Genomic DNA, 11,551 nt, shown 5'->3' with positions numbered 1-11,551 from the left:
TGTCTGTTGTTGTTTTGTTGACAGAGCTGGATGATAAGTGTCTGTTGTTGTTTTGTTGACAGAGCTGGATGATAAGTGTCTGTTGTTGTTTTGTTGACAGAGCTGGATGATAAGTGTCTGTTGTTGTTTGTTGACAGAGCTGGCGTCCTCCCCCGAGTCCCCGATATGACGCCTCACTCATCACCAACACGGTGCCCATGTTCCCGGCCTTCAAGAGTGAGTCCTCCAGCCTGAGCCGTCACATTCTGAAACTCAACTCAGACTGAAACTTACACTTTTACATCTGGGATCAAAGATGCTGGAAAACAGGAAAACCTTTGTTTCATATTTTATTCTATTAATGGAAATAGAATAATTGAACTGTGTGTTGTGAGCTCAGAGGACGTTCTGTGTCTCTACGACGCTAAAACCAAAACCAGACGACAAGTTGGGACTGAAAACCAGTTGAATTGATGCTGGTTTACACAAAGGTTGTGTGTTTATTTTCTGGGACACACAAAACAGAGACGAGGTGACGCCACGTCTGAGCGAGGACGTCCTGACACCCATTGTTTCTGGAGAGAGAGAGAGAGAGAGAGAGAGAGAGAGAGAGAGAGAGAGAGAGAGAGAGAGAGAGAGAGAGAGAGAGAGAGAGAGCTTATCTAGACAAAACACACATTCTGTGTCTGAATCGCTGTCTCATGCAGAAAAATGTAATTCATCATTGTTGTCAGCTCTGTGTGTGTCTGTGTGTGTGTGTGTCTTTGTCTTGGTCTGTGTGTGTGTCTGTGTGTGTGTGTCTGTGTTTGTGTGTAATAACCTCGAGTCAGTTTCCTGATCAAGAAAAGTTTAATTTCTTTCCCCTGCTTCCCCTGTGTGCAGGAATGTGGAGCTACCTGCAGGGGGCGCTGCTGAGACGCTACGCGGAGGAGCTGAACGGCATCAACGTGCTCGCGGGGCCCGTGTTCGACCTCGACCACGACGGCCTCCGCGACACCACGGACACGATCAGAGAGTAAGGGCCAGAGGTCAGAGGTCAGAGGACTCTGCAGAGGCCATCTCCAGGCTGGAGTCTGAAGAGACGGGTGGACCTTCTGTCCTGGTGTCACTGGGGAGCTCGTCCACCAGTTAGAAACCAGCACAGAAACCAGTCTTCCTTCAGTTTACTCATTGATTACTTTTTAAAACTCATTTACATCCTTATGTTTATAAAGTTTTGAAATAAATTAAAACCAAATCAAAAATAAATAAAAGTCTCAATAAAAGAAGATGTATTGTCTGTTGATCAGCTGATGGACAGAAGGAGGAAATGTTGAATCAGAATAATCCGATTAGTTTCACTGTTGTTTGTTAAAGGCTGAAACTAATTCCCCCCCCCCCCCCCCAGGTTGTCCCCCGGGCCCCCCCCTGTCCCCTCCCACTTCTTCACGGTGGTGACGAGCTGTGAGGAGCGGAACCAGACGCTGGACGAGTGTGACGGTGCGTTCAGGGGTCTTCAGCTTCCTGCTGCCGCACCGACCCGACAACAGCGAGGCCTGCAACGTGAGTCCCCCCCCCCCCCCGGCTGGTTTCAGGTTCATGTCCCCTTCAGGGTCGTGTTAAAGATCTTAAAGATGCATCCGTCACTTCCTGCTGTCAAGAAGAACATGTTTATATATATATAGACAGAAAGAGGTTTATAGAGAGGATCGATGGAAGTGGAGCTCGAGAGGATGAGTCATTTGAACACAAACACACATTAGTGGTGGAATTTTACTTTTAACATGGAATTAAACAAGTCCTCCCCCCCCCCCCCCCCCCCCCCCCCCATGTCCTGAGCTTGACTCCGTCGTCATGGTTACAATAACAAACCCGTGGTCCAGCTCATGGAAAAGTCTCGGTTGTGTTACATTCAGGGAAAGTTCACAGAACTGTGAACACGCTGACCCGACCTCCCAGCTTCACCGATGTGTCCTGACCTCTCACCCGTCATTACTTACATAAAGTTTCCAGATGTTGGGAGAGATCCAGTTGTGTTGTAAACCTCTGAGTAACAGACTGGAGTGTGTTGGTCCAGAAGAGGTATTGTATGTGTGTCTGAGTCAGAGCAGGGAGGGCAACCTGCCACCAGAACACTGTGTTTTCACTGGACTGGAACAGACGCATCATAATGTGTCATGTGCGGGAAAAGCCCTGTTGTGTTCCAGCCTGAGCTGTTCTCTGCTGAGTGAAAGACAAGAGGTGGAACCGGGGTTCGGTTCTGCCATAAACTCAGATAAATGAGTTTGGCTCCAGATCCTGAGATACAGAGTCAGAGTGAGTCACTCCCGGTGCAGCTTCTTGTTCCTGCATCGATTCTCCGTGACGTGAACAGCCGTGCATCCATTTCCTCAACTGCATTAAGGCGTTTGAGTGAGGTCACAGACGTCCAGTCAGATCCATGCGTCAGCTCGGGCCACAGCAGAGTTTCATCCAGAGAGGAACTATCTGTGGAGAGAGACCAACATGGAGACAGACAACAAGACTGAAGCTCGTCTACATAAAGACAATAAATCTAAAACAGTCTAGATACTGACTCGTCTTCTGAGACAAAGACAGACCTGGTCCCAGGAAACCAGATCCCTTTGCATCAAGCTGCGACGTGTGGATCACAGGTGACATGCTCTGCTTCTGATTTCTGCTTTACAGTTTTAATTTCTCATAAATCTGGAGGTGGAGCTTTCTGTGTTTCAGTGATTCCCTTCCACTGAGTCATTGTTTACAGGAGTTTCCTCGTCAGCGGCTGTGATGTGTGACAGAAGGGAATCCTCCCTGTTCCATAACATGGGCGCCACGGCGAGGGGGGGGGGGGGGGGGGGGGGGGGGCGAGGCGTGCGTTTCATAAACACTGAAGTTCAGTGACTCACGGAGACTGAATCCTCTGAGTGAAGCAGCAGGGTCACAAATCACTTCACACGTCACTGCAGCAGCAGATCAGGTTTAGTGTTCGGAGTCTGGGCTCCGGCTTCCTCACCCCCGATTAGATCACACAGGATTGATTGATTTCACACACACACACACAGACACTCCCACACACACACAAACACTCTCACACACACACACACACACACCCTGTTAGGCCCTTGTCTCTGCGTACCTACATTTGAACAGTTGGTTTAGTTTATTGTGTGTTTCCTGAACTTCTGCTCCACGCACATTATTCAGAGAAACACTGAATAATCTGGAGAATGTAAAAGTATAATTCTTTGAGTTTTGTCTCATGAATTACAACAAAAAAAAAACAGATATGATTCTGGGCCTTTCATGTGAGACCTCAGGGCCTCTAGAGGTCACTGTGGGATAAACTAGTTCAACTGAACTTCAGCTGTTACTGATTTAATCTCTGTATTAATGAACACAGCAACAGTAATATTAAAATGACACAATATCAATCCTTTAAAACTCTCATTTCCACTCAGACAAAACAGTCAAACTTATGAGCCTCAGGTATTTTATTCTTAGTTCCCATATTATTATTATTTCGTTGACCTTTGGTTGTAGTTTTCCAGATAAAGGTCACAAGCAGTTTAATGAATGCGTCGTCACGTGGGTCTGATTCTAGAGACGTCTCTCAGTTTGTACAAGTTCAAGGTTCCATCAGGACATGTTATCATGTCTGTCCCCACGTCTCTGACTCAGTGTCCTCAAAGACCGGATTCAGATGTGGGGACAGAGCTGCTGACTTGTGTCCAGCCTCAGGCCGAGTGGGTGTAAAGGTCAGATTGTGTTAGTGTTTCCAAAGTTATTCAACTCGTCTGGATAAACAAACCAGCACCTTTACACCCCCCCCCCCCCCCCCACATTATGACATTATGAGGAACCTCTGAGTCCTAAGGAAGTGAGATGAGGAGAACATGTCACCGCAGGTCCTCCTACAGTCGACATTTTCCTAACCAGACCAGACAAGAAGAAGCTGGTGGAAGGTCAAACTTGAGTTTCCCTCTGAACGTCTCCATCAGCTGCTCTGCCTCAGAGGTGGAGGTTCACCGAGGACACGTCCTGCTCTCCGCCCGACACCAGATCCTCAGAGAGCAGAGGCATTGATATTTAAAATGGTGCCTTGACTTAATGTCTCGTGTTGAAGAACTGTGACCTGGTTTTATTCTACTTAATCTATAAGTACATTACAAATAAATAGGAAAACATTTACTAGAGTAAAATATCTACTTACACCTGAAGAAAAGACGTGAACTCCAACCGATCATATTGTACACATAGGGTCTAATGCAGCCAGTTCAAGTACCTGCAGATCTGTTTCCTGATGCAATTTGAAAAGGATGTAACTCAGTACATTTACTTAGTTACATTTATTTGATCCATCTCTCTTTATTTCACTGATTTACAACATACAGAAAAACGATAAATCGCCATTTTGGTCAGTGAAGGTTTTACACACTCACACGTTCACACAGTGTTTCGCTCTGTGGAGAAACGTGGATCATCTGATTAGAATCATCTGAGAATAATCAAGTGAGAATAATCATCTGAGAATAATCATCATCATGACGATTTAATTCCCTTCGGGGATGAATAAAGTAATCTATCTATCTAATTACAATCATCTGGTTAGAATCCCTGTTTTTAGGAGTTTTCATGAATTGTGTTCAGAGAGAGTTTCTTGATTCAGGTTCAGGATCCGTCGATTTCGATTCTGAACTGAAACGAAGCAGCTGAGTTCATCACATATTCATTCACTGACGCATCCTGGAAGACGCTGAACTGATCCGAGAGCTGCACCATGTGTCAGGGAGTCCCCAGTGTGTGTGTGTGTGTGTGTGTGTGTGTGTGTGTGTGTGTGTGTGTGTGTGTTTGTTTGGTCCACTGCAGCTTTTGTCTCAGGACCTTTGACAGTTAAATGTCGTGTGATTCATCAGCTCAGCACAGAGCTCCAGATCAGCTGCTTCCTGATGCATCAGGTGAAAGGTGAATTACTGAATCAGCAGAAATCCTCAAACAAACAGAAGAAAGTTTCTGAAACATTCCTGTCACATAACAGATCAGGTGAAATATTAAAAACACAAGAACATATTCGTTTTATATTTTCTGACAAGTAGCCTGATATTTAACTTCAGTAGCGATGGGGGTGGGGGGGGGGTATTTCCCATGAACAAGCCAATCACGGCGTCTCAGCTTGATTTTATTCCATCACATGACTTCCTGAAAAGACAGAATCCATCTTTGATAAAAACCTTTTCTGACAAACTTGGTGTTTTGGCTTCACATTGTGTAGTTGCCATGGCGTCCATCTTTGTTTTCATCTACACACAATGCGTGAAGGGAGTTGTCTCCTCTCGGGTTCTTTGTGCGCTCGTGTTTGGTCGTCTAATCTGTCGGCTCCGTTCTGAGGTTTTGGTGAAAGGCTTTGACACAAAAGGAGAATCGTATGTTTGTGTTAACGCCTGGTTTTGTGGGTTCCCTCTCGTGCGTGATGCTGCTCCTCCACGCAAACACTGCCCGTGGGCGGGGGGGGGGGGTGTTTCCATCACTCTTCTCTTTCCAGTGGCTATTTAAAAAATTCCTGCCGTCACCAGGACAATGGAAACACTTATATTGCTTTCAGATTTAGCATCCGGAGACGTCTGCTGTGGAGAATCAAGTCTTCAAACGTTATGATCTTATCTGAGTGCGCATGTATTCATGAACTATTGACGTACGTGGCTCATATTTCTGTGTTTATTCGTGAGGAGGATCAGATGAAACAGAAATAACTCAGATTTACAGTTAACAAGCTGCACTCAGTTTTGTTTTCAATCAACGACTCAAAGTGCTTCAACATGTGCAGTGTTCGATTCAAAGTGCACAAGCCCTCAGACACACAATGATCCACTCACAAGTCAACACTCACCTTTTCAGAACTGCTCTTAATGTGCGATGTTTGTTGTGTGCTCTATAGTGAGTCGCTTTTATTTGTTCATTTTAACGTTTAACAAGTGTCTTTGAGTACGGTGAAACGCGCTCTATAAACAAAGTATATTATCATTGTTATTATTCACGCGTTCAGTGATGAGTCGTCAGGAGAAGGTCGATGTCATTTTCCATCATTCTGGGAAAGGGTTGGCTGAGGGGAGGGGTATTTCCTTTGGGTGCAGTTACAAACCTCACCACTAGATGAAAGTAAACCCTCCACTGAGCCTTTAAGATGTCTTGTCATGAGCTGTAAACGTTACGTGACAGTTCTGTTGAAGTCTTTCAGATGCTTTGCATCAAAGTCCAGCTCATGTTTACGTTACAACTAACCCTAAATCCTATAAACATTTACAACAGTGTAAAACAACAGTGCTCTTTGGTCGGGGTTTCCTGAAGTATGAAGGCAATTGTTGATCCAGCCTTAAACCTAATAAACCTCATTTTTAGAGTCGTATAATTCTGTGAAATCCGTCAGTTCAATAGCCCGATTTTACAAACTGTTATTTTTATAAGAGAACCTAAAATAATGAGAATTACCTCCCTGTCATTGTGTGCCGCTGCAAAATAATAGTTTCAGTATCTGTGACGTTTGACGACTGAAATCGATTCACTTCATCTCTGAATCCAAGTGAAAACTGGTCGAATCCCCAAGAAGAAGTAGGTTCCGGGGGGAGGACGTGTTCAAGAGGTCAACAACATGTTTAGATATCGTGCACATTGATTGATTGATTGATTGATTGATTGACACTGACAACAGGAAAACATATAACGCCTCGAGCCACTGGGTGTCGCCGGCACAGAGACCGATGAAGAATAGGTCTCATAAAATATTCAAAGAGATCTATAGAGTTTTTCTTTCCTCTGTTGATTCATGTTTTACACAGATTCTTTACAAAAGATCTCAAATGTTTTTCCCATTCTGATGGAAATTACCCCAAAATCAGGAGGAAACACTAATTTGTCGAAGGGTCCTTTGATCTCCTTTGATCTCCTTCGACCTCGTTGATTCAACAGTAGAACTCCTGAATGTCCTGGTTGTGTCATCGACCTTTCCGTGACCGGAGGCTGATCTTGTTTACTGCTCAGTAAAGTGCGTGATCCTCTCACGTCTTCAGTCACACGCTCATCTGTCACAGTTCTAAATATGTTGTGCACTGAAAATAACTTTATTCCTTTTTTGTGTAATTCAGTCAAATCACTTGATTGATGACGTGTTCTCAGACTGTCTCTCTACCTATCTGTCTCTCTCTCTCTGTCTCTCCCTCTCTCTCTCTCTCTCACTCTCTCTCTCTCTCTCTCTCTCTCTCTGTCTCTCCCTCTCTCTCTCTCTCTCTCTCTTATAGTCTCTATTGTTGAACCCATAGCTTTGTGGTTCTATCTGTCGCTCTATTTTTCTATCCGGTTCTCTACCGTTCTCTACCTTTATCAGTCACCCTACCTCTCTATCCATCTTTATTGATCCCCCCCTGTAGCTCTGTGACTCTACCTGTCGCTCTATCTCACTGTGTTTGCTCTATCTCTCTACCTATTGCTCTACTTCTCCATCTGTCACTTTCTCTCTCTGCCAGCTGCTCCACCTGTCACTGTATTTGTCTATTTGATGCTCTACCGTTCTATCTCAGTCGCTGTGTCTCTATCGCTCTGTCTCTCCACCTGTGATTCTATCTCTCTATCTGATGCTCTACCTCAACCTCTCTACCTAACTGTTCTATCCATCGCTCTATCTCTCCATCTGTTGCTCTATCTGTCCAAACCATGTTCAAAAAGGACATTAAAATGACATAAGGGATCCTGACCCGGCGTCAATATGTAACCACACAGGAGGAAGAATTCCTTTTTTAGAAATTGGAACAAAACACAACATCTGCAACATCTGCAGAAATATTATTCATGTTCATTTCTGAGTCATAGGTAACATGATGACCTTCTGTTGACAGGACTGGGATGAGATGATATGCTATATCATAGGAATGCTGCTGCATGTATGAGTCGATTCTACCAGAGAAATTCTTTTCCAGCATCCGAGTCAGTCCTTCCTTTGAAAAATCTGTGAACTCTGAACAAGATGAAATATGATGTCAAAACGCTTGAATGCCAATTCTGCGCTTCCCCTTGTCCAGGCAACAACTTCTGAAAACGGGTTTACAAATCGGAACATGCTGGTTTGAGCCTGGGGGAGATGTTGGGAAATGCTGGTGTCAACATCGACCAGTTGCTATGGCACAATTCTTTAATACCAAATGTACAAATAAATAATTTAATTTTTCATGAAGGAGGAGTGAAATTATCCCAAAGTCCATTTCAGGACATCAGTGGTCCACTTTGTTTAAAACTCTGAGACCACACAGTAGAAAGAAGAAGCTCATTTGTTTGAGTTTGTGTTTTTTTTTTTTTTGGAGATTATAAAGCAACCATAGGTGTGAATGTGAGACAGCCTGTCCGGGGTGTCCCTGTCTCCCGGCTAATCTCAGCTGGGATTGGTTCAAACTCCTTCTGCGACCCCTAAGAGGACACGTGGTACAGAGGGGGGGGGGTATCCACAGTGAATAACCACTTCCTGTCTGTGTCTCGGCAGAGCGCCGAGGACGAGTCGGCGTGGGTTGAGGACCTGCTGAAGCTCCACACGGCCCGAGTCCGAGACGTGGAGATCCTGACGGGCCTGGACCTCTACCGATCCACCAACCTCACCTACACCAGCACCCTGAGCCTCAAAACCCACCTGCACACCTTTGAGAGGGACGACTAGACGCACACACAGACAGACACACAGACTCACACACACAACAGGATTTAGCAGTCTGTAGAAGTCCTGCGTTTTGCTCGCTGGCAGCCAGCGGGTCGTCCTTCCACTCCTGAGGAACCGCCGGGGGGGCTTGGAAAAGGGGAGCACATCTCAATTTGAATTTGTTTGTTAAGTAGTAGCTTGAAGATTAGAACAAGATTATTTAGAACCCTTCAGGAAATCTGATAATGGATCAGGATGCACAGGAATGAGGCAGGATAGGGGAATATTCTCATAAACTCATAAATACAGATTACACAGTGAACTGCATCCTCGGGCAGAAAGGACCGGACCAGGGCTCCATGACTGTAAATGACTTCATATTCCAACTAGCATCCATTTATGTAGAATTTACAAAGTAATTCATGTTGTTTATAACTTAGTATACTCGTGAAACTGGTTTAGCTTTGTTGTGGATCACAATGTGTTTGTTGTGATCTCAAACTAACCTTGAAATTAGATTCTCATGTTGTATGAATAAGAACTGAAGCCTGAAAAACATCACACAATAATAAACGTGAGTCTAGAAGCAGTTTGAATCATTTGTAGTTAAAACACAGAGAAGTTGCTGGTTTGGTTCTGTCAAGGGAAAGTTTGAAATGTTTCGTTTATGTTTCTTGCTGAGAAGTCACACTGACACCACTGTACGTTAAATAGCTACAGGCCTGCACAATTAGCATAGCTTAGCATAGCTTAGCATCACTTGTTTAACATTGGGCGTTGCTCGTGCAGGCGAAAGACCAAAGACTGTTTATAAAGATGGACGATGCGTCTCCATGTCCTCCAACATCCAAAAACTAAGAATAAAATATCACGGCTGAGAAACGCCATCATCTCGCACATTCAAAACAAACTTGATCAAAGCCAGAAACATGAGAATGTAAACATACGTCCATCTTTATTTACAATCAATGAATTTGGACAGAGCCCGGCTAGCCGTTTCCCCCTGTTACCAGTCTTTGTGCTAAGCTAAGCTAACCATCTCCTGGCTTAATATTTAACAAACACATGACGATTTTAAGCAAGAGAGTAAATAAGTGAATTCTCCAAAAAGAACATGTGATCACCAGGGTCAGAAAATATCCAGAAGTAATAAAAACATTATTACTAAGACTGATGTTCCTCTAAAGTTCTTATGATTGATTTGGAAAACGTATCCATCATAAGAACCAATTTTGGTTCCAAAAATATTCTTGTGTGGCTGAAAGCGTTGATACAGAAACAGAGAAGAATAAATACTGAACAATACAAACCAGTGGGTCAATAACACAGATGGTGAAATATCCAGAAACAGTTTCCAGCATCGCACACATTTCAAAGTTTCTCTCCGAATAACAAGTTCAACAACAAATGAAATGTCCCATAAAGGAACAGATACTAAATAAAAGAGATAAGCAGTTAACTTCTCACTAACCCAAGTGCACACCATCCTCGAGGTGTATATTTTTATAGAATTGTTCATATTTATTGCGTAGCATCATGAAGGCAGCAGCACCGAGTGTGACGTGTAATTTCCTGTTCACTGTGATAACCTCGGTCCCTGATGTTGTGTTGTTGTGTGTTTCACAGACGTGATGACACTGATGCTGCCGTAAAGGAACATTGTTTAGTTTTATTCTTTTACAGTTTTAAAAACCATGAGATGAACCAGAGGTTTCCAGTCTGAGCTCTGCACCTGACCGGGGGAGCTTTGGTGGGTCGATGAAAAGAATTCTTATGAATCTCAAATCTGACCCAGACGGACACAAGTGATTTATAAAGAGACAAATTCATAACTCCTTATTAATTTCATTAACACAGATCAACTCCACTTGGTTCAAAATACAATCAAATACAAAAAATAATCACTTCTGCAAAATGAGTGACGCCTCAAACTGGTTCCCACAGTCGACCTCGTCTCCTCGTTCCACTTCCTGCGTCAACACGTTGAACAGATCCCAGAACCTCTACTGGTTCGTGGTCGCTCTTTACTTTGGTTTCCTTTATGAGTTAACATAACTAACTTTTTGTTAATCAGTAGAACAGAGAAGATAATCAGTAAAATGTCATAAAGCTTCCTCAGAGCTCGTCAGGCTGCAGATGAGGCCATGTTCATTCCTGTTGTCTTTCAAAATAAAAGCCGTAGAGAATTGAAAATACCTTTTGACTGGAGCTGCTTTCTTTTTAGTTTTGTTACTTGACTTTGAAATCGATCTAAAAACATCCACCTGAAAAAATACTCCAAGCCTTTTCTCATTAATTTACTGTAGTGTGCCGGGTAATAATACTTAATGTGCGCTTCATTACCATTTACAGTCAATTTAATAATATTATTACTCTAATTCTTTTGAGGGTAAATTATTTGTGACTAACTAGGTCATTATTTATAATCGTCCAAGGTTCTTAAAGCTTTTATATAGAATGATGTAATGAATTGTTTATAAGTCTGATAAATGTGATTATTAGGTATTTTTATATTTTAAACCAGATGTTATTCAAAATCAGTTATTAATGACTTAGTTCACCTCCTTGACCGAGATCGGAGCATTTTCTAGTAGAAAAAATAACTATTGTTAAAATGTAATACAATAATTTATAACTATGACCTGCCTTCATGTTAACAGTTGATTTTTAGCAGTTTATGGTTTATGGATATTTCAGCATTCAGAGATGTTTATCACAAGTTTGTAGCAGAAGAGTTTTTAGCAGCAGGTTTTTAGTTTTACTCATCTGAGTGAAACTATTCCACAGATGATTCTTCTCATTGTGTCGCAACCACTGGAATTTCATCTGAAGGTGTTATCAATTATCAGAGGAGGTTAGTCACACCCTGACGCAGCAAAGTGTGATTTACTCAGTAAATTGCTAGGTGGCAAATTTTTCATT

At 43.0% G+C, this 11,551-nt stretch overlaps 1 protein-coding gene across 1 annotated transcript in view; it reads left to right on the top strand.

Moving 5' to 3' along the window:
• Positions 1-10,824, top strand: part of LOC128461465 (ectonucleotide pyrophosphatase/phosphodiesterase family member 2) — an 18,393-nt gene extending 7,569 nt beyond the window's left edge. The window contains 5 exon segments of the mRNA XM_053446389.1: positions 140-216; positions 862-994; positions 1,367-1,466; positions 1,468-1,521; positions 8,480-10,824. Coding sequence (XP_053302364.1) covers positions 140-216; positions 862-994; positions 1,367-1,466; positions 1,468-1,521; positions 8,480-8,650 — 535 coding nt within the window. The 3' untranslated portion in view covers positions 8,651-10,824.
• The last annotated feature ends 727 nt before the right edge of the window (positions 10,825-11,551 follow it).

Source organism: Pleuronectes platessa, chromosome 18 (genome assembly GCF_947347685.1).
Source record: "Pleuronectes platessa chromosome 18, fPlePla1.1, whole genome shotgun sequence".
In the NCBI taxonomy this organism is placed as follows: Eukaryota; Metazoa; Chordata; class Actinopteri; order Pleuronectiformes; family Pleuronectidae; genus Pleuronectes; species Pleuronectes platessa.
Note: the sequence above shows the minus strand (reverse complement) of the source record. Positions and strands in the feature narration are given on the sequence as shown.